General features: G+C 43.1%; 1 protein-coding gene across 3 annotated transcripts; it reads left to right on the top strand.

Annotated features, from left to right (window-relative positions):
- Positions 1-1,723: 1,723 nt before the first annotated feature.
- cep70 (centrosomal protein 70) lies at positions 1,724-23,858 on the top strand. 3 transcript variants are annotated; one of them, XM_017683219.2, is made up of 18 exons: positions 1,724-1,951; positions 2,328-2,441; positions 2,811-2,907; positions 4,302-4,425; positions 6,373-6,553; positions 9,212-9,387; positions 9,758-9,817; positions 10,844-10,958; positions 12,095-12,183; positions 12,873-12,950; positions 13,769-13,856; positions 15,153-15,251; positions 15,977-16,141; positions 16,691-16,840; positions 17,716-17,884; positions 20,132-20,246; positions 22,257-22,336; positions 23,684-23,858. In XM_017683219.2, the coding sequence occupies exons 2-18, from the start codon at positions 2,433-2,435 to the stop codon at positions 23,743-23,745; spliced, it is 1,857 nt and encodes a 618-aa protein (XP_017538708.1). In that variant the 5' UTR covers positions 1,724-1,951; positions 2,328-2,432; the 3' UTR covers positions 23,746-23,858. The 3 variants fall into 3 exon arrangements, with proteins under 3 accessions (XP_017538708.1, XP_017538707.1, XP_037390298.1); XM_017683218.2 differs by having other exon boundaries at positions 2,808-2,907; XM_037534401.1 differs by lacking the exons at positions 1,724-1,951; positions 2,328-2,441 and having other exon boundaries at positions 2,811-2,903.
- The last annotated feature ends 71 nt before the right edge of the window (positions 23,859-23,929 follow it).

Here is a 23,929-nt window from a genome sequence, read left to right as displayed (position 1 = left end):
CAGAGAACAGGGTCTGAAAGGCACAGCTAAAAAAATTGTTTATCGAGCACCGTGGGGGCAAAAGCCTGATTTACAACAAGTCAGCCGTGGACTTCCACTTTGCTGGTGCGCGTCTAGAGACATTCGTTGATGTCCAGTCTGTGCTAGTTTTTCTCCAGCTCTTTCTTAGTGGTTTCTTACCACAAAGCCTCTCCTGGCTGGAGATTATTTTGGGTGGTGCACCTGTACAGGGAGCTGTACTGTGTTTCCAATAAAATGGCCGCTTAGTGGAAGCACAAGGTAGGTGTTTCTGATAAAGTGGCCAGTTAGTGGAAGCACAAACTAAGTGTTTCCAATAAAATGGCTGCTTAGTGGAAGCACAAGGGAGGTGTTTCCATTAAAGTGACCAGTTAGTGGAAACAGAAGGTGAGTGTTTCTGATAAAGTGGCAAGCACAATTAGTGGAAGCACAATGTACTTCTACTGAGGACTTCAGTGGAAGTACCTTGAACAACAATACGTTCTCCATCAGTCCGAAGAACCATTGCCTTTATAAAAAGAAGGTGTTTCTAATAAAGTGGCCAGTGAGTGGAACCTCAAGGTAGCTACCCAACTCATCATGGATCATTCACATTATCACAGGTTAAAGGGCAACTGTGCAAAGTTTTTTTGGGCCAAATTGTTCCTTTAACAGAAGAAAGAGGCCCGTCAGATTTTAAATAGCAGGTCAGCATCTGTGCAGCTGTGGGACAAACCAGCAGCCTGTGGCTGCCTTTGACCCTCATTTACTGTGCAGGCTTGTGGTCACTTTTCTCAGAAGGGGTCGTCTTCCTCTCTGTCTGAGAGTTTCCTGTTTCGCTCTTAGAGATTCAGTCGCCACACTGGCCTTCACGAACGCTGACCGCTCCAAAGCATGGCAGGAGATGCCACAGCACCAGTGAAGTTCAGAGAGGCTCTGAAGAAACATGTGAAGGAACCACTGCTTGCTTTGCTTTGGCCTTTACTTTACTTTTCTGCCACCTTGTGGATGTTGTACGCCACCTGCTATGATTCTGAACCATACAGTCCCACTCTGTAGTAAAGGTAATGGTTCTCTTCAGAACCATTTCCAGCTTAAAAGGCCTTTGCATAGTGAGACGGTTCAGATAGATATGGAAAAATGTATATGGTTCTATGAAGAATCTTTTTGAAAACGGTTCTATAACACCAAAAAGGTTTCTGATTGACTCTGGTACAATATTATATTTTATGTTTTTGTCAGTTTTGTACACAATAGAAGACCCCCTTTTGGTGCTATATAGAAGCATAACCAGAAATTAGTACGTTTAAAGATAATACATTGGTCCCCTAATATTTTTTTGTTCCTTTAAAACGTCATTTTGTAATTAAAGATAATCTAGAAATAAATACAAACCAGAAGATTTGTGTAATTTAATTAAATTTAATTTAATTTAATTTAATTGTACAGATTCTCTAACACTGTACTTTCTGGCACTTTTCTTAAATTCCAAAAATAAGGTTTGAAGTGAAAAACACTATTAAAACGAAATAATTAATCGTGATATTGATTAAATTAAATGAAATTGTACCACTAAACCGGCTTGTCGGGACTAAGCGCCGCTGTTCGGTCCACGAATACAAAATAAAAGCTCCCTGTGACGCATTGCTAGTAGTGGGCGGGGTCTTGTCGGCATGCCGATCTGCTATTGGTCAGCTTCGTGGACGTGAACCGCTGCGTCACTTTTAGCAGTTATTTTGAAAAAACTAAAAGCAGAAGCTGCCGCTGTTTTAGGCTCATAAAAACCTCGAAATACTTTAAAAATGACTCGTCTTTGAGGCCGAAAGGCAGGACTAATGTCCGAATAACGGCGAGCGGCGCTTAAAGGAGCCTTTAGTTCGTTTGGACTGAGCTGGAAGAGCTGTTAGCAGAGCTGAGCTAACGCGGCTAACCGAGCTGAAAAGAGACCCCCGAGGTAAAATATTCCTCCAGTAAAGTAGAAGTTCCTCCCTTTAGACCTCCACCTGAGTAAAAGTACTGAAGGATTTACCTTCAAATGTACTTAAGTATAAAGTAAAAGTACTAAAAGAGTAATTCTGGCTCTGATGTCCTGTTATCATTTTTATAACCAGACTGGCTTCATGAACTCATTTCAGGTGAAAGTCCTCCAGCGTCTCTCTTGGTAAACCAGTCTTTTAATAGACGTGATTTATCACAATAACCATATATATCGTCATATTGCCCACCCCTAATTGTATGACGTAGACAGCGTGTTACTCGCTACATTAATGCAGTTCCATGAATACTTTTATACCTCAGTGATGCTAAAATAGCTTTCGTTTTGTTTTCAGGACCACAGACGCTCCAGAAAGTGCACTGATTTTCTAATATTGCCGGCGTTTTGGTGAAAGCTGCACACAGAATACGTCCTCTCACGGAGCGAAAGGGGCGTCACGATGGAAAAGGTGAGCTGCAGCACTTTCTAACCCGTCACTGACCAGCCAGGTGTAGTAACCTGATCTCTACCACCGTCCCTGGAGACGCGCTGTGGATCGGAGCTGCAGGGACAGACCTCAGGCATCCAGCAGATCCGGCTGGTCACCTTCGTGTTGTGTTTGTTTTGCTGTAGAAGGCGTAAATAGTGTTTAGAGCAGGGAAAAAAAGATGGACAGGGCAGTTCTGACCACTCGCTTTCAGTCTAGAGACAAGACGTATGTCTTTCTGTGGACCTACAGCCAGTTTCAGGTGGGCATGTCTGTAATGTGACGTGACGTTTTGTTCAGACTCTGTGAAACTCCGACTGTTTATCCGCTCTGGTGTTTAATCCGCAGCAGGAGCAGATGGAGTGGGATGCTGTTAACCGGCTGCTGCAGCATCACGGCTTTAAGCCTGTTCGCTTTGCGGATCCGACGGAGAACAAAAACCTGGCAGGTATTTACTTCTGTTCTGTACCGGGCGTCTTTAATTAAATCTCAGTAAGGTCCAGTTAGAGAGAATTTCCGGAACATCCAGAACATCATGTCAAACCTGCATCACGACTCAGTGCCTTATACTGTTTACTGAAGTAGCCGAGTAGGAATATCAGCGTCTTATACAGTCGACAGCTAAATATCAGATCAAATAAAGTCCAGTTCGGTCAGATTTCAACAACATTTACTGAACATCAGATCAAATAAAGTCCAGTTCGGTCAGATTTCAACAACATTTACTGTCAGTTTCCTCTTTTTAGATCACGTCATGTGGAATAACTTCCCTCTGACTCACTTTCTTCTCTGACTGCTGTTTCTCTCCTCGTCCCTCCCCTGTGTGACGTCACTCACTCGAGTCTCAGAGCTCATCGTAATGCACAGATCTGATTGGCTGAGTAGGGTCACATGATGTTTACAATGCATGTGATTGGTCTGCGAGTCTCCTGGGGTGCTAAACCGATACAGCAATTACTAGAGATTAGAGGTGGGCGATATGGCCAAAAATGTTATTACGATAAACAAAATTCATATCGGTCGATATCGATACATATCGATTTTTTTCAAGCTTGAAGGCTGATTTTTGCTCCTGGGTGGTCCGTTGCTGTTTTAAACTCTTCTTTATGGTCAAAACACGACCAACACTCATCAAACAGTGGAACGTCTCACAGATCTGTCATGGGACAGTGGGAGAAAGTGTCTGGTGAGCTGGTTTTACCAGCTGGAAAAGCACGGCCGCAGTTTTTGTAATAGTCATAATTTAAGAAAGAAAAGATTATTATCTCTCTGGTGACGAGCGCTCAGGTGGCCAAATATAGTGCTAACCTGTTTAGTTTCTCAACAACGTCAACTTAGTACGACCAGCAAACATTGGCTGGCTTGGTAGGTCAGTGATGGATCACACCGCCTTATTGCCGTCACTCCTACCACATCCATGTAAGAGCATATCACAGTATTCAGACACCGACTAGCAGACGACTGGGCTTCTCTATTCTATTGTAGTCGTCTGAGGGGTGAACCGCAGTATATCAACATCAGACAAACAAGGTCCTCTTTTAAGGCATGTTTAAACTGAAAGCAGTGCTTTTGTGTCTTGTTTGATCTACAGCAGGGGTCTCTAGTTAAAATTCAGTAAGGTCCAGTAAGAGAATTTCCTCAGGGGAAGGTCCAGAACATCATCATGTCTAACTGGCATCATGACTCCGTGCCATATACTGTTTACTGAAGTAGCCGAGCAGGAATATCAGCATCTTATACAGTCAACAACTGAATATCAGATCAAATCATCAGTGTCGTATTGAGTTCCATAAGCTCAAAGCTGTGTGGTTCATGGTGTTTGCTGATTGGTTGTCTCGGCAGACCTGGTTCTGCTGGAGAGAACGTCTGCGGCTGAAATGCGGAACATGCTGAAGACGATGCTGGCGGATTCGGAGAGGAGGCAGGCCCTGATCCAGGAGCTCATTCAGTCCAATAGCCAGCTGAAGTAAGACCAGAGCACTTTATTTGAGGGGAAAATCTGTCTAAAACAAAGGCTACGTTCACGTTGGCAAGTTGAGGTGGTACAAGTCTGATTTTTGGCCCTAATGTGACTCAGATCTGGTGTTTTCAGGGCTGTGTGGACGCAAATCTGATCTTTTCAAATCCGACCTGAGTCACTTTCATATGTGGTCATAGATCGGATACGTATCCGATTTGTGGCCGTGTGACCTTAATGTGACGCTCAGATCAGAATCCATGTGCTTTTTTTCCTTCAGCGTTACCATGGCAACAGGGCCGAACAGACGTTAAAGCCTGTAAATGGTGTAGGAGTAGGAGGAGCTCATGAGGGTCATTTCAGGCCGGTTCATCACATTAATGACAGATTTGGATCACCTAAACGAGCGTGAACCATCATGTAAGAGAGAACGGATTTGAGCAAAAAGTCTGATTTGAGCATCGAGGCTTGTAATGTGAACATAGCTAAAAAGTCAGACCAGTCAAAAGTTATTATTGTTCTTTTGATGTCCAAAAGTTTGTTGACACCTTTTTTCTGTAATGAAGGGTATTAATAGGGAGATTGTCTCCCTTTACACCGGTAACAGCCTCTACTCTTCTAGGAAGGCTTTACACTAGACATTGCAACATTGCTGTAAGGATTTGATTGAGCATTAGTGAGGTCAGGTACTGGTGTTGGATGGTCAGTTCTGGATCACTCCAGAACTGCACATCCCTCTAACCCACGCCTGGCATTGGGCGTGGTGACTCTAGGCTCATCTGCTATTAGTCAGTGCTTTTCTGTGGCGTTTATTCAAGCTATGGGTGACCCTGAAGTAGCTGAATGATCCCTTTAGGGTTGTCTGAGTACTTTGGACACAATGTGTAATTTAGATATTATTATATGACAATTACTTGCATAGATGCCTAATTGAGTTACGTTTACTTTCTGTATTAATAAGTCTGACGTGTTTCTCTTTGTTTCACTGTCAACTGCTGAGAAAACAAGGCAACAGTGTAAAAGACATTTTGTCAAATGCATGTTTGGACATATTTCATCAAATATTCAAATGGATTTCATTGAATTGAATAACAGTAGTGATCGTCCCCTGGGGATGGAACAGGTCCTATACAAGTTAATTCTATCATCCACTTAATAATTTAGACCTGGTGGGTGTGCTGACCACCTGTTGTTATGTGATCTTGCTTAGGCTGTGCCGGTGGGATGGTATGGCCTCCGGGGGGGATTGTGATGTACCACTGCAGACTCCTGCTCACTGAAGCGTAGCTGAAGCAGGAATTAAAGGAGAACATAAACCCAGTCAGTAGGCATGTAAAAAAGCATTGACCTAACGGTGGTCGTTCACCAAACAATTTTGGAATGTTAGTGTAGATTATGATTGATTATAGTAGAAGTCAATACGGCATGTGATCATATTTTAGCCAAAATAAGATTCTCAGGCCATTTTCAGACAGAAACAATGTACAAAAATCAAAGTGTAATATTAAAAAATACAAAGTAAAATTAATATTATTTGCTGTCAACTACTGTGTGAATAGGTCCTCTAGCGTCCCCCCAAAACTAAAGCCACCCCCCTATTCCTAACGCTAGGCTTGAGAAAAGCCATGGCTGTGGTTCTCTTGTTCTTCCCCACATTCAAACGTAGCCCGGTACATTGTTCTTCAGTGGCAGGCATAAAACACCAGTACAGCATGAATATGAGGTTATTTAATTTAGTCTTTTAATTGAATATAAAATCACTGAAAGTGTGTTGCATGTCTAGAACCTCTTGTTAGCTACATTAGCCACGTAGCACCGGTGACTACGTTTGGACTGCTGAGGGGGCAGTTACTCCTAGAAACTGCTGGACTGCATAATCGCACAGACAGCAAATATCAAGGCTTAATATCAAACCAGTGTCCTGTGTTGAGCAAGTTTCCTGGTGTGCTGATCCAGAGTGGAGGTGGAGCAGCAGCAGGCACGGGCGGCGAGGCAGTCTCGGCGCGCGGAGGAACTGGAGGACGTGCTGGCCAGCGTAAAGGTCAAAGTTCAGGGCCTGGAGGACTGCTTCATCAGTAAAGCGGCCCAGCAGCACAGCCACCTCCAACAGCTGCAGCAGGAGAAGCAGGAGGCAGAGGTGGAACGTTGCGTTAGTTTTTAGCCCACTGTTAGCTTCCGGTCACACAGCGTGGTTTAATGGTATAAGATCTGATAAGCCTGAGTCATAGCCCTGTTAGCCTGGGTTTCCCACAGTCATGGCTTTGGTTCGCCTCGGTCAATTTGAGTTCAGTCATAGTCAAGTTTACTTCAGTCATAGCTGCATTTATCCCAGTCATAGCCAGAATTACCTCAGTCATAGTCGGGCTTTGCTCAGACATAGCTGGGATTAGCTCTGTCACAGTCAGGCTTTGCTCAGACATAGCTGGGATTAGCTCTGTCACAGTCAGGCTTTGCTCAGACATAACTGGGATTAGCTCTGTTACAGTCAGGCTTTGCTCAGACATAACTGGGATTAGCTCTGTTACAGTCAGGCTTTGCTCAGACATAGCTGGGATTAGCTCTGTTACAGTCAGGCTTTGCTCAGACATAGCTGGGATTAGCTCTATTACAGTCGGGCTTTGCTCAGACATAGCTGGGATTAGCTCTGTTACAGTCAGGCTTTGCTCAGACATAGCTGGGATTAGCTCTGTCACAGTCAGGCTTTGCTCAGACATAGCTGGGATTAGCTCTGTCACAGTCAGGCTTTGCTCAGACATAGCTGGGATTAGCTCTGTCACAGTCAGGCTTTGCTCAGACATAGCTGGGATTAGCTCTGTTACAGTCAGGCTTTGCTCAGACATAGCTAGGATTAGCTCTGTCACAGTCGGGCTTTGCTCAGACATAACTGGGATTAGCTCTGTTACAGTCGGGCTTTGCTCAGACATAGCTGGGATTATCTCTGTTACAGTCGGGCTTTGATCAGACATAGCTGGGATTATCTCAGTCATGGTTGGGCTAGTCTCAGTCACAGTCGGGCTTTACTCAGACATAGCTGGGATTAGCTCTGTCATAGTCGGGCTTTGCTCAGACATAGCTGGGATTAGCTCTGTTACAGTCAGGTTTTGCTCAGACATAGCTGGGATTAGCTCTGTTACAGTCAGGCTTTGCTCAGACATAGCTGGGATTAGCTCTGTCACAGTCGGGCTTTGCTCAGACATAACTGGGATTAGCTCTGTTACAGTCAGGCTTTGCTCAGACATAGCTGGGATTAGCTCTGTTACAGTCAGGCTTTGCTCAGACATAGCTGGGATTAGCTCTGTCACAGTCTGGCTTTGCTCAGACATAGCTGGGATTAGCTCTGTTACAGTCAGGCTTTGCTCAGACATAGCTGGGATTAGCTCTGTTACAGTCGGGCTTTGCTCAGACATAGCTGGGATTAGCTCTGTTACAGTCGGGCTTTGCTCAGACATAACTGGGATTAGCTCTGTTACAGTCGGGCTTTGCTCAGACATAGCTGGGATTAGCTCTGTCATAGTCGGGCTTTGCTCAGACATAGCTGGGATTAGCTCTGTTACAGTCGGGCTTTGCTCAGACATAGCTGGGATTAGCTCTGTTACAGTCGGGCTTTGCTCAGACATAGCTGGGATTAGCTCTGTTACAGTTGGGCTTTGCTCAGACATAGCTGGGATTAGCTCTGTTACAGTCGGGCTTTGCTCAGACATAGCTGGGATTAGCTCTGTTACAGTCGGGCTTTGCTCAGACATAGCTGGGATTAGCTCTGTTACAGTCGGGCTTTGCTCAGACATAGCTGGGATTAGCTCTGTTACAGTCGGGCTTTGCTCAGACATAGCTGGGATTAGCTCTGTCATAGTCGGGCTTTGCTCAGACATAGCTGGGATTAGCTCTGTTACAGTCGGGCTTTGCTCAGACATAGCTGGGATTAGCTCTGTTACAGTCGGGCTTTGCTCAGACATAGCTGGGATTAGCTCTGTTACAGTCGGGCTTTGCTCAGACATAGCTAGGATTAGCTCTGTTACAGTCGGGCTTTGCTCAGACATAGCTGGGATTATCTCAGTCATGGTTGGGCTAGTCTGTCACAGTCGGGCTTTGCTCAGACATAGCTGGGATTATCTCAGTCATGGTTGGGCTAGTCTGTCACAGTCGGGCTTTGCTCAGACATAGCTGGGATTATCTCTGTTACAGTCGGGCTTTGCTCAGACATAGCTGGGATTATCTCTGTTACAGTCGGGCTTTGCTCAGACATAGCTGGGATTAGCTCTGTTACAGTCAGGCTTTGCTCAGACATAGCTGGGATTAGCTCTGTTACAGTCAGGCTTTGCTCAGACATAGCTGGGATTAGCTCTGTTACAGTCGGGCTTTGCTCAGACATAGCTGGGATTAGCTCTGTTACAGTCGGGCTTTGCTCAGACATAACTGGGATTAGCTCTGTTACAGTCGGGCTTTGCTCAGACATAGCTGGGATTAGCTCTGTTACAGTCAGGCTTTGCTCAGACATAGCTGGGATTAGCTCTGTTACAGTCAGGCTTTGCTCAGACATAGCTGGGATTAGCTCTGTTACAGTCGGGCTTTGCTCAGACATAGCTGGGATTAGCTCTGTTACAGTCAGGCTTTGCTCAGACATAGCTGGGATTAGCTCTATTACAGTCGGGCTTTGCTCAGACATAGCTGGGATTAGCTCTGTTACAGTCGGGCTTTGCTCAGACATAGCTGGGATTAGCTCTGTTACAGTCAGGCTTTGCTCAGACATAGCTGGGATTATCTCAGTCAGGTTCCAACTCTGCTTGCGTTTGTGTAGAAGCGCTGTCAGGCCCTGCTACAGCAGCTGAGTGAGCAGAAGGTGCTGGTGTCTGATCTGCAGAGGAAGCTGTCCTATGCCGTGAAGGAGGAGGAGAGACGCGTAACCCGGCAGAATCAGGCTTTCCAGCAGATCCAAAACCGCTCGGCCCGCGCCCACTCCCCCAGCGACCAGCTGTGAGTCCACACACTTACTGTTAACCTCACACAGAGGTTCCAGAGAATGATTTTAGGAGTACAAATCCTTATTGGATTAAAACGGTCCTTAATAAAATAATAAATAAACTATCATCAATAGCAATGTTTTGATATTTTACTAAGTCCTTATGCTGTGTTCTTATTAATCCGTTATCTTAAAGGGCCCGTGTCCTGCAGCATTCTTTAATTTTATATTTTAAAGTTTACGTATGAGATTTGTGTGGCTTTATGTGCCGAAAACAGTCCAAATTCATTTCAGTCCATTTTTCAAGCTCTCGTCATTCGACGGTCTCCGTTATTTTTATGTTAGTGCTTCTCGTTTAGACTCTGTTTGGTTCTTGTTCTGCAGGATCCTGGATGTCATTGATGTTTATGAATCCCAGTTGCAGCAGTTACGGGCTAAACTGAAGTGAGTATTATATTTTGTCTGATGTTTAAGTTTCACAGTAAAGAGATACGGTCATGGGTCATTAACATTTTTTCTGTGAATGTCACACCGAGAAATGTCGTAGCTCAGTAGAGACAGTGGTTAGTTAAATAGAATAATTATATCCTGTGCAGGAATTAGAAAATAGCTAATATGGTAAACAGTAGCCATGTTTACATGCGGCCTAATAATCCATTAATAATCCGACTAATAGCGCAATCGGAAAGGAACACGTCCATGTGTACACTTCAATGGGAATAGTCTAGTCTGATGGTGGCATTCAGAATACAGTTTCTAACCGATTGATCGAGGTGGGTAATCCTGTAAATAACCTGTTAAATAGGAGAATAATATCCGTGTAAACGTCTGTATCCGATTACATTCCCTATCGGAAAGTTTCAGTCCGTTCTGCATGAGCGTCGCGTCACTTTGAGAGTTTATACCGTTCAACACGGCGGAGCAGAAACTGGTCTGCAGAGGAGACGAAGTTCACGCTCTGATCTTTAAAAGACGGCGGTGGGACGGACGTCCAGCTTATGTGTCTCAGAGCACGACGTCTTCCTCTCGGCCTTCTTTAATAAGGACGTGTGAAGGACGTTTTCCTGAGTCTGACGTCATTTTAAAGCAGTTAAAAACACAATCACTGCTCACTGCTGCTCATCTCACTCTGACTGGACTCACGTGATGCTGGTTGTCATGGTAACGACTACACTAAGCGGTTCTCTGCGCATGCGCGTGGTTTTGAATCTGATTCCTTGTTGTGAGAATGTAAACAGAGATTTTCCATCAGAGTGTTGAGCAGAGTGAGAATAAACACCTCAGTTTAAATCTATAATCGGAACGTATTCAATCAGATTGTAAACACAGCCAGTAAAAGGAAGTCAGAAGGACCGTTTATCAGTACGCGAAAGGAAACAGCCTTTATGCTCTACCATCTTTCATTTTATGTTGCCATCTACAGCCTTTTGGTCAAATTGTCCCTTTAATCTTATTGATCTTTTCCTGCAGGAGTTGCCAGAAGAACAGTTCACGTGAGAACGACTCCTCAGACTCGCTGACCACAGACAAGACCGGCACGGACATTTCGGCTTTGGCCTCCTCCAATTACAAAGCGCTGCTTAAGGTGGATTCATTTAAAATAATCAGCTTCTTTCGTTCCAAAACGAAATAATCTTAATGTGTCCATTAACCTCTCTTATTATCATGTATGCAGAAAGGAGCGATTAATCTAAACATGTTTTACAGTCACCGGTGTTGTGTGAACATGGTGTAACACCAGTGACGGTGACTCCAGTGATATTCTGGTTAAAACTGAGGATTTTCTAAACTGGCTGACTCAGTAATAAAATGATAACAAGGCATTCATTTCACAGATTTTAATTACTTATCCATTAAAGCACGTAACACCAGTGCCACACAGAAGTTATGAGCTGCCTGATAAACAAAATTACTAATAAATTGAATAAAGGGAGTGAGTGTGGACTCTCCTCAGGCCTTGAGGCGCTTCCTCTCTGATGAGTCTCGACCCAAAGAAGCAGTTTAACAGAGTTAAAATACTGTGTCAGAATGTAAAATTAGAGTCCTGGTAACACCAGTGACCAAAACGTCTGTGACAAATGAATTTTTAAAGTATTTTTAAATGTAGTTTAACATTAATGATAGAAAAAGTAAACATGAATCTGTTTTATAAAAGTTTTAAACTGAAACCTCTTAAAAATATTGTTTTATATTAAAAGTTGTTTCTAAATGTTGAAAATTTTTTTTGTGACGAGCTGTTTTAAACATGCAGAGCGACTATGAAACAGGATAAAAGAGAAAAATCAGAGAATCATAAGGGAAAGTTATATAATCTTAGGTCAACTGTGTAAATGTGCATACCGACTTTTGGAGCTGTGCCTAATATTTTAAGCACCTTTTTAGCCACTCAAATAGAGAATGACCCATATATATATATATATTACTGCTGTATATGTTTTTGTTGTTGTTTTTCAGTTTTTGACGTAATTTGAAAATACCTGTTGTTCTTTACATTGTGTGTAAATTTCGTGATGAATGGACCGAAAGAAACGGCTTAAAATTACTTGATAAAAATTCTGGTTCCACATTTGAAGTAGATTATGCTTTTTCCTTCTCCTGTGAAGTTACTATTTTGGAGATACGAGGTTTTGTTCTGACAGCAGGTGAACACTAATCTCTGTGCTTTTAACTCTGAAGTCAGTTCCCCCTCCTTCACACCGCTGTGTTTGCTCTCGGTTTCAGTCGTATCAGGAGCAACTGAGGAGGACCAAGGCTCAGCGCGAGGAACTGAAGAATGAAATCCAGCGGCTCAAACAGGACCTGGAGTCCAGGTTCTTTATTCTTTTATTCATTCTTTCATTCAGTCGCTTACATGAACGATCTACTCATCTATACATTGTATTTGGTTCCCCTTTATCGCATGGCGATGCCTCTAACCTGGGATAATCCACTACAGACCTCTTTAAAAGCGATAAGAGGCCATGAACGCAGCGTTTAATATGTTTTAATGTTCAGCTCCTTAACGAGCAGCTCGTTGGTACGTCAGAGTAACGAGCTCCGCCCACTCGCTGCTCAGCCGGCAGTTCGTTCCCCAGCTCCTTACACTGAATTCCCAAACTGTCGTCACCACTGAGCAGCTTTTCAGTCGGCAGCTGTGACAGAAGAACAGCTGAACAACCTGGAATCAGCCAGAAATGAACCCAACACCATTCGCCAGACGTGTCTGATCTTCAGAGTCGGACCGAATCAGACTGAGCCGTAAAACTGACCCAATATCAGGTTCACCCTACCAGAATTCATCATTTTTATCAACGATGTATATTTTGACTGCCAGACGATGGAAAGACGTGACAGTGTTGGACCTTTAATCGATATTAGTTTCTGAGTTCGTGCATTTGTACATTTGTCCCATGGATTGTGTGCTGATTTGTGTTGTGTAGGTCAGAGAAATGAAATGGGGGTTAACGTTGGCTCCAGTATGCAGTTGTTAAAGTGTGGTCTTGTTAAATGTGTGTTTCAGACCCACTGCGAAGGAGCTGAAGTCCTGCAAACAGCAGCTCAGGCGAATGGACCGGATTATCCAGCAGAGCAGCACCAAGTATGACATAGTACTTCTGGCACAGTCACGTTTATACAAGCTGGCTTTGTTGATGTTAGAAGTCACTTCTTATTGAATTAAATTTCCTTTTGGCTGAATTTGATGAATTTTAAGAATTGAAGAGGTAAATTTGATAAATCCACGGAATCCTCTGAAGTCTAGTGTTGTGCTGTGCTGTTTAAGAATAAATTTTTTGCTACATTTTGATGTTTTTTCCCTTTTTTTAGATTTTTTTGAAAAGTGCATGCATTGCAACATATTTTCTACAAAGTTTTTATGGATTTATTTTCACTTTTTCAGTTCAGACTTCACATATAACCAGCATATCTGATATACATTGGCTACACTTGTGCGTTGCTTTGCAGTAAATATTGAAAATGTTCAGGTATTTAAACCACCTTTGGGCCAAAAAAGTTTCAGTATGGAATTTTAGCTACAGTTTGGAAAAGGAAACTGTAAATCTGTTGATGTTTTCCCTATTTGTGAATAATTTGAAATGTGCAGTTGTTTTCAAATTTCATGTTGAATGGACCAACAGAAATGGTCTAAAATTACTCAGAAAACAATCTTGTTCCATTAACTTCCATTACAAATTTGTTGTGGAAAAGGTCGTATTCCAACATTACGTTATTTTTTTAAATAGACACATTTAATTACATTTATATTTGCTTTGTCAACAGACCAGATACACAACAATAACTAATGTACTAATAACTAATGTACTAATAACTATCTAATAATGCAGATTTCATTCCGACAGCAGCGATATGTCTTACGTGGTTATCAAGTTGATGATGCCCGTTTTCTTTCTTTCTCAGACCAGCACAGAAAGTGAGACTGGAGGATTTTGCAGGAACAACTGGCACTGAGAGCCACCAGAGCATACACTGCCAGAGATACCTCGAGGTGGGCAAGATCACACACCCGGGGCAATTTTCACTGTTCGTTTGCAATAAAGGTCCCATATCTTAACTTTTATTGTATTTATTTATTATTATGTAAAAGAAGAGGTCGAAGTCAAAGTCGAGTGTCTGTCTTATTACAGATCATTTCACGGAGCAGGATTTCTCATTTAGAACCGTTTTTTTTTTTATTAGCATGATACAACACTACACAACATATTTACACATCAACAGTGGTGGACGAGGTACACAAACCATGCACTGGAGTTAAAGTCGAGACCCCCAAGATGAAATATTCCTCCAGTAAAAGTAGAAGTTCCTCCCTTTAGACCTCCACTTGAGTAAAAGTACTAAAGTATTTACCTTCAAATGTACTTAAGTATAAAGTAAAAGTACTAAAAGAGTAATTCTGGCTCTGATGTCCTGTTATCATTTTTATAACCAGACTGGCTTCATGAACTCATTTCAGGTGAAAGTCCTCCAGCGTCTCTCTTGGTAAACCAGTCTTTTAATAGAACGTCATTAATTAGTGACGCTGACGTCTATTAAAATGATCAGAAGCACAAAACACTGAAGGTAAACAGTTTCCATCAGGGAGAACCGAGTGGCTCTGAAATCACTTTTTACACACAAGCAAAGTTTCAGATTTATTTACAACTTAGTTCCAAGTTTAAGTTGAATAAAAACTGGCTTTAAACTCAGGATCACAGATGAGCTCCTTTACTATGTTGATCTGTAGGCGTCTGTTCATAAACATAAACCAGCCCAAACTCATTTACTATAAAATGAAATGGTGTTTGTAGAAATTCAGAAAAAAGCCGCGTCAGTCTCGACTGCATATGTGGACATATTTCTACATTGAGCTCTATTTACACAAAGTTAGGTTAGTTCATCATTTATGTTGAACAGACTCTCCCAAAGTTTTACGCTGCTGCGCTGACGTTGAACCGCGTGCTGCACTGGGTCGGTATGACCAACAGGTCAAAACCAGCTCTGAACAAAGTGACCGCTGGGCCCTGATTGGTGCTCTGGCTTTGCGCTTCTTTCGTTTTGACGTTACGTTTTTATACACACAGAAACCAAAAGGAACCACAGATTTCTCAAAATGTAGGAGGAAAAAGTCGGATATTAGACTCTGAAATGTAGTGGAGTGAAAGGAAAAAGTCCAGAACGGAGAAACTTCAGTACAGATACACCAAAAATACTAAAGTACAGAAACTCATTACATTTACTTCCATACTGTCCACCACTGTGTATCAGTGCATCCTGTTTGACATTTCGGGCTTGGTTTGTGTTGTAGGAGATTTGCTCGGAGCTGAAGGTGCAGGACATGAGTCATGTTGTCTCTGCTGTTAAAGCTCGCTGCAGAGAGGCAGACTCTGCTATCACACTGGAGAAGGTGAGTGCACTCCGCCCACGTCTGACACCAAAGGCCGTTGCAATACCATAGTAACCACATTGCAATGCCCTAGCAACCACCAGAGATACCTTAGCAAAGGCCTCACAACTACCTAGAATACCAAAGCAACCATGTAACAATATCTGGGACACCACAGCAGCCCCCTAGCAACCACTTCACAACATTCTAGAACCATAGTAAACAGTACCACGTTGCAATATCCTAGCAACCACCAGCGATACCATAGCAACAGCCTAGCAATACCAATATCAAAGCAACCACCTAACAGTTTTCATGCAATCCCCTGGGACACCACAGCAATCATCTGGCGACAACCATAGATACCACAGCAACCTAACACTCTAGTGACCACCTGGAATAAGATTACGAACTGCTTATGAACAACTACAACTACACTGGATACATAAGCAGCCACGTAGTAACACCTGTCAACCTCCGTGGATACCTTAGCAACTGCTTACCAATGCCAACTACCAGGACCATAGCATGCACCTAGCAACATCCTAACAACCAGCTGGAATACTTGAATGCTCTTTTTGTTTACAACCTTCCCTTTTCTAGTTTTCGTTGTTCTTCATAGATCATCTCTGATATGAATTGATCATCTGAACGTTTCTGTCTTTTGATCACTCCGTGTTCAGTCATTCATTCATGGAAATCACAGCCAACTGTTTTTCACAAACAGTCTGTATTTTGATTGATAGGTAATTAATGACATCACAGCAGTCCTGACCAGTCCGAGGGCTCCGCTGGGGTTGCTGAAGCAGCCTGCTGATGGACACGGCTTCAGAGAAAACAGCCAGCAGGGACAGCTGGAGCTGATCGTCCCCACGCTGGAATTCTGGAGCCAGCAGCTCAGCTCTCTGCCGGTCAGCAACACGTCACGTCTTATAGGGTCAAATATGTTTTTCATTTTATATGTACAGTATACAGATGTGTGCAAAAGTTTTGGTGCCTGGCCCTGGCCAACGTACCTGATTTGTTGGATCAGACACTGTGTCTGATCCACTTGTACCAGCACCACAAACACAAATACACTGCTGAGAATGATCCACCACCCTAATAGTACCTGCTCTGTGAGGGTCCATGGGGGTCCTGACCACTGAAGAACAGGGTAACAGAGTATCAGAGAAACAGATGGACTACAGTCTGTAACTGTAGAACTACAGAGTGCAGCTATACAGTAAGTGGAGCTGATAAAGTGGACAGTGAGCGTAGAAACAAGGAGGCTCTAAGCACAGACTCTAAGTAAAGATGATATCCATGATATGCTCAGAAATGCATTTTATCACAGAAAAAGAACATTTATTACGATACCGATAAAATATTGTCATATTTGAAATATTGTCTTGGATTTTTTCTTTGTTTTCTGCTGGTTTATTGCCTTTATCTTGCTAAATTTCTCTCTTGCGTCTCAGGATCTTCACCGCTCTTTGGGCAGACTGGTGAAGAGGCTGTTGCCGTGGCAGCCAGAGGACCGAGTGGACTCCCAGTCCGACAGTGTGAAGGTTGAAGACGCGATGCTGTTGGTGGACATGCTGCTGGATGAAACTTCTCCTGATGACAAGGTGTGTTTTCCTTTACACACAGATACACTAAAGTCCAGACGTTACACATTTACTGATTTTGACCTTCACATTTTCCGTGTCTAATTAGTGATCACTGATTAGTTTGCTGCAATTGCACTACATGAGCAAAAGTATGTGGACACCTAAACATCCATATACATGCTGCAGTGCTTCCCGCAGATCTGCAAACAAACCTGGGGAGAGCACCGTGTGGAGGGTCATTTGAATAAGTGGCTATCCAAACCCATCATTAGTTACTTGGATAAGGCATCAAAGAAGTGAATGTTAAACCTTCTGAGATTTTCATTTTCAGATGTGAAGCATCTCATGAAAGGTTTAGATGATTTTGGAGGCCTGAGCTTTACATTACATTTACATTTACGGCATTTGGCTGACGCTCTTATCCAGAGCGACTTACAATTTGATCATTTTACACAATCGGCCTGACTGCATGTCTTTGGACTGTGGGAGGAATCCGGAGAACCCGGAGGAAACCCACGCAGACACAGGGAGAACATGCAAACTCCACACAGAGAGGACCTCGGTCGCCCGGCCGGGGAATCGAACCCAGGCCCTCCTTGCTGTGAGGCGACAGCGCTACCCACCACGCCACCGTGCCGCTTTTCACTTGACCTACAGTTGATCAGGGCAGCTCTAGCTAGGCAGAAATCTGATGAACTGACTTGTTGGAAAGGTGGTGTTCAGCAAATATGCAATAACCTTATCGAAAAATCACTATTTTAAGATGCTGCCGTAATTGATGGTGAATGAAAGCTATGGGAGTCAAGTTAGCATGATGCAATTTGCAGTCATGTGAATATATGTGAAATATTTCTATAATATTGCTGGTACTTTTACTTTTCTATATTTTGTAGATTCTGCGTAGCCCAACTAAACACACTCTGGAGGCAATGGTGTCTCATTTTCAGAAACTTTTTGACGCCCCCCACCTGAACGGTGTTTACCCCCGCATGAACGAGGTCTACTCCAGGCTGGGAGAGATGACCAATGCCATGAGGAACCTCAGGGATGTTCTGGACATGGGTATGTGGCACAGCTCAGAGGATAAACACCTTTAGGAGTAGATTTCCAGAGCCAAATTGAACCTGAAATCCTATAACTATCAATATATTGTTATATTATGGAGAAACAGTAGAAGCCGTATTGCCCCCTACGCTTCCTGTAGTGTATTACAGTCTGTCAGAGCGACTGTGTGGATCATATGAACATTATAGAGCTTTTTAAATGAAACAGTAGAAGCCGTATCGCCCCCTACGCTTCCTGTAGTGTATTACAGTCTGTCAGAGCGACTGTGTGGATCATATGAACATTATAGAGCTTTTTAAATGAAACAGTAGAAGCCGTATCGCCCCCTACGCTTCCTGTAGTGTATTACAGTCTGTCAGAGCGACTGTGTGGATCATATGAACATTCTAGAGCTTTTTAAATGAAACAGTAGAAGCCGTATCGCCCCCTACGCTTCCTGTAGTGTATCACAGTCTGTCAGAGCGACTGTGTGGATCATATGAACAATATAGAGCTTTTTAAATGAAACAGTAGAAGCCGTATCGCCCCCTACGCTTCCTGTAGTGTATTACAGTCTGTCAGAGCGACTGTGTGGATCATATGAACATTATAGAGCTTTTTAAATGAAACAGTAGAAGCCGTATCGCCCCCTACGCTTCCTGTAGTGTATTACAGTCTGTCAGAGCGACTGTGTGGATCATATGAACATTATAGAGCTTTTTAAATGAAACAGTAGAAGCCGTATCGCCCCCTACGCTTCCTGTAGTGTATTACAGTCTGTCAGAGCGACTGTGTGGATCATATGAACATTATAGAGCTTTTTAAATGAAACAGTAGAAGCCGTATCGCCCCCTACGCTTCCTGTAGTGTATTACAGTCTGTCAGAGCGACTGTGTGGATCATATGAACATTATAGAGCTTTTTAAATGAAACAGTAGAAGCCGTATCGCCCCCTACGCTTCCTGTAGTGTATTACAGTCTGTCAGAGCGACTGTGTGGATCATATGAACATTATAGAGCTTTTTAAATGAAACAGTAGAAGCCGTATCGCCCCCTACGCTTCCTGTAGTGTATTACAGTCTGTCAGAGCGACTGTGTGGATCATATGAACATTATAGAGCTTTTTAAATGAAACAGTAGAAGCCGTATCGCGCCCTACGCTTCCTGTAGTGTATTACAGTCTGTCAGAGCGACTGTGTGGATCATATGAACATTATAGAGCTTTTTAAATGAAACAGTAGAAGCCGTATCGCCCCCTACGCTTCCTGTAGTGTATTACAGTCTGTCAGAGCGACTGTGTGGATCATATGAACATTATAGAGCTTTTTAAATGAAACAGTAGAAGCCGTATCGCCCCCTACGCTTCCTGTAGTGTATTACAGTCTGTCAGAGTGACTGTGTGGATCATATGAACATTCTAGAGCTTTTTAAATGAAACAGTAGAAGCCGTATCGCCCCCTATGCTTCCTGTAGTATATTACAGTCTGTCAGAGTAACTGTGTGGATCATATGAACATTATAGAGCTTTTTAAATGAAACAGTAGAAGCCGTATCGCCCCCTACGCTTCCTGTAATGTATTACAGTCTGTCAGAGAGACTGTGTGGATCATATGAACATTATAGAGCTTTTTAAATGAAACAGTAGAAGCCGTATCGCCCCCTACGCTTCCTGTAGTGTATTACAGTCTGTCAGAGCGACTGTGTGGATCATATGAACATTATAGAGCTTTTTAAATGAAACAGTAGAAGCCGTATCGCCCCCTACGCTTCCTGTAGTGTATTACAGTCTGTCAGAGCGACTGTGTGGATCATATGAACATTATAGAGCTTTTTAAATGAAACAGTAGAAGCCGTATCGCCCCCTACGCTTCCTGTAGTGTATTACAGTCTGTCAGAGCGACTGTGTGGATCATATGAACATTATAGAGCTTTTTAAATGAAACAGTAGAAGCCGTATCGCCCCCTACGCTTCCTGTAGTGTATTACAGTCTGTCAGAGCGACTGTGTGGATCATATGAACATTATAGAGCTTTTTAAATGAAACAGTAGAAGCCGTATCGCCCCCTACGCTTCCTGTAGTGTATTACAGTCTGTCAGAGCGACTGTAGAATTGATAGCAATCCATTCGATATTGTTCGATATTGTTTATATGCTTGGATTATCAACTCTGTGAATTATATAAAGAATAGTATAATTTTCTCTCTCTTGATTCTCACCTGAAGCCTCCTTTTGTGTTTAATGCAACATTTATTTGTTGTGTGTTAGATGATAGAGCGCCCCCTAGTGAGGTGGTCAACACAGTGGCTAGAATTGTGTCCCCTCCTGGAGCCTTTTCTGGCCAAGACCTGCAAGACCTGCTGGGAACCAGCGACATCGACAGGTACACCTGTAGATTATGGAGGTTATATGCGTGACTGTTTCGGGTTAATGACAGTATAATTTGGGCGCTGATTACAATTTCAGTATTTTCTAAAATAATATGTGTAATTTTAGTGGATTAGCAGTTTTATGAATTTTATGACATGCTATTGTTTTGAATGTATTGTATAGTCAGAAACAGTGTTTGTTCACCCAGTACACAGAATAACCTAAAAGTAATATAAAGGATATGCATCTCATGTCCAGTTACACTACTGAAGATGGTAGTTATCAAACACATACACAGCACTTTATTAGGCACACTGCACTAGTACTGGGTCGGGCCTCCCTTTGCTCTCAAATTAGCCTCAGTTCTTTGCGGGATGGACTCCACAAGATGTTGGAAGAATTCCTTTGAGATTCCTGGTTCGTGTTGACCTGATTGCATCGTTCCTGCAGATTTTCCAGGTGCTGTGAATCTGCTGTCCTACCACATCCCAAAAGCATCCTGTTGGATTCAGATCTGAAACGAAACCGATGCCGCAAAGTTTTATATGAACAAAAAAAACCTCTGTGAGTGCAGGGAGTCATAGTCCATCCTACTTTATTTACTAGACTTAATAGTGTTTTCTAAGGCCCAGACATAATGCATTTTCCTCTGTGTTTGATGCTCACACATCGGTTACAGTAAATCATTGATTAAAATATCAAGCGCACAAACTGTGACAATTCTCCTCATTCTCTTTGCTACCATCGCTGGATTTCCACCAACCCTTTTGAATAAGCAGTATAGTCTAAAACCCCAACATAAAGGCCGGGTTATTCTGAAACTCACTGTTTAAAGACTTAACTGGCTGATTTATCATCTGTTGTCAGCATTTCAATGTGTCAGTGTCATTATGTCTGGGCCTTAGAAAACAGTATTATGTCTAGTAAGCAAAACAGGATGAACTATGACTCCCTGGACTCACTGAAGTTTTTAAAAACTCCACAGCATCGGTTTTGTTTTTTGATGCCATTATACAAGATAAATATACAGGATTAACAAGCTAAGCGTATGAAGACAAGCACTACAGGAGAGTTGAGACATTTCAGTAGGACGCTGTCGGACACTGTGAGCTGCAGTCAAAGAAGCCTTGCTAACGTCAGCGTAGTTGATTAATGTTAAGCCGTTCGCCGACTCAATACCAGAGAACACGTACAGAGGAGAATTCCCACTCTCTGCAATGTCTTCCGGGTTTCTCAGACGCTAGGGGGCGCTCCCGAGCGAGTCCAGAATGAATGGGTTGATATTGCGTCTTTGAGCAAAGTCATAGTTTATAAATGCGGAAACTTTTTTAATGTAAAAGAGTGCAATTATTTCCAGAACAGCATAAAACACTAACAATGCTATATTTAAGAGCTTTTTAAAACGGTGCCTCATGTACGTTCATAATGTCGGAGAGCGCGAACAGCCAATGAGCTGCTCCGCTCGCCGACCAATCATCACGTTCTAGCAGTAAAGCCCGCCTCCTGCCGCCCAAAACCCGTTCACTGTAGAATAAAGGAAACATATTGGTGAGATTTCTTTGCTTTTTTAGTGAAACCCATCCTTCCACTTTCTAAAATTAAAGGAAAGTTCTGAGCGAGTGATTAGAGGCTGCTTTAACTGTTCGTTTTTAGCCGTTGGGTTCCATTCACTTTCGTTCATTGAGGACTCGCTCGCGGGCGCCCTCTGCTGTTCAGCCGTCCTGTTTTTGATATAAAGGGAGTAATAGGGAGTGGCCAGGCTTCTCATAAACCGGCTCTGTCAATACCACAGCCACAAACGTAGCTTGACCAATTGGCATAAAGCTGCTCGAGAAAGGATGGCATGATCGGTGGACTGACAGGAGCGGCCCCTCGACAGCTCTGATTGGCTGGAGTTTTGACACAAACGTTCATTTTGTTTCTCTAGTGTTTCACACCAAACCACAGCCATGATACTGGTTTGCTTCTTCAGTGCTTCACTATTGTGTATGATGTGCATAATGAAACGGTTTGTTTTATTCAGCATTATCGTGAAGCTGAAGGAACATGAGGAATTCTTTCCTGCGTTTCACTCCTTGGTGCTGGAGCTGCTGCAGGTTCTGGGTAGGCACTGGTCACTTTGTCTCTAGTCAGCCCTATAGAAGAAAACAAAGACGTTCTAGTCCATTTATTTAAATTAGTTTGTCTGCATTATATGCACTATATGGTCAAAAGTATGTGGACAGCTGATGGACATCTAATTCCAGAACCTTGGGCGTTTATATGGAGTTGCCCTCTTTGCGGCAAGAACAGCCTCCACTCTTCTGGGAAGCTTTGCATAAGATTTTGGAGTGTGTTTGTGGGAATTTGTGCCCATTTAGTCTAAAGAGCTTTTGTGTGGTCAGACACTGATGTTCTGGCTCACCACCCACGTTCCAGTTCTTCCAAAAGATGTTCAGCGGGGTTGAGGTCAGGGCTCTGTGCAGGTCACTGGAGTTCCTCCACACTAAACCGGTCACTCCATGTCTTTATGGAGCTGCTTTGTGCTCAGGGCCTCAGTCATGCTGGAACAGGAAAGGCTCCTCGCCAAACTGCTGACACAAAGCTGGAAGCAGATAACTGTGTAAAATGCCTTTGTGCTGTAGCATCATCATCACCCTTCACTGGAAGTGAGGGGACCAAGCACTGAAAAACAGCCCCAGCCCATCATCCCATCATCCCTCCTCCACCAAAATCTACTGTTTATCCCTCCTCCACCAAACTCTACTGTTTATCCCCCCTCCATCAAACTCTACTGTTTATCCCGCCTCCTTACTTTTGGCACTACGCATTCTGGTAGGTAACGTTCTCCTGACATCCACCAAACCCAGATTCATCATCAGACTGACAGATAGTGAAGCTGATTCCTCAATCCAGACAGTGTTTCCACTGTTTGTGTCCAGAGTGCTTTACACCCCTCCAGCCAACACTTGGAATTAAGCACAGTGATTTTAGACTTCCATGCAGCTGCTCAGCCATGGGAGCCCATTTCATTAAACTTCTGATGCACAGTTCTTGTGCTGATGTTGAGGCAGTTTGGAACACTGGAGTGAGTGACGTACCAGCGGATAGACGAGTTTTACATCCTTTTGGCAGCTACACTCCGTGTAGTCTGCTGCTTCATGGCTGACCTACTGTTGCTCTTAGATGCTTCCATTTCACAAATAACAGCACTTACACTTGTCTGGGGCAGATCTAGCATGGGAGAAATTTCGCAAACCGACTTCATGGTGCATCCTGTGATGCCACAGTCACTGAGCTCTTCACTACGACCCATACTACTGCTAACGTTTGTCTGTGGAGATTGCATGGCTATGTGCTTGATTTTATACAGCTGAACTCAATGTCCACATACTTTTATCAGTAGTTTATCTGATCTAGCTTAACAACAAATTAGTCCAGGTGCTACTCTGTGTCCTGTTCTGTTTTCAGATGCGGTGAGCCTGGATGACATTTTACCAACAGTGCGGTCACTGAAGTCAGCATCAGCATGATACGGTGATGCCTTTAATCAGCTTTCTGTGTTTTTATGCGGTTTTATTGGTTTTACCATCATGTTTGTAACCGACTGGAAGCTTTTATGTAATAAATGACATGGTAATGTGAATTTCTTGCGAAGACAATATAATTATTGCAAATTTACAGTTACTTTCCAAGCTTTGTGTATTGATCAGCAGC

The sequence above is a fragment of the Pygocentrus nattereri genome, chromosome 25 (assembly GCF_015220715.1).
Source record: "Pygocentrus nattereri isolate fPygNat1 chromosome 25, fPygNat1.pri, whole genome shotgun sequence".
Lineage (NCBI taxonomy): Eukaryota > Metazoa > Chordata > Actinopteri > Characiformes > Serrasalmidae > Pygocentrus > Pygocentrus nattereri.
This window is presented reverse-complemented; position numbering and strand designations above follow the sequence as displayed.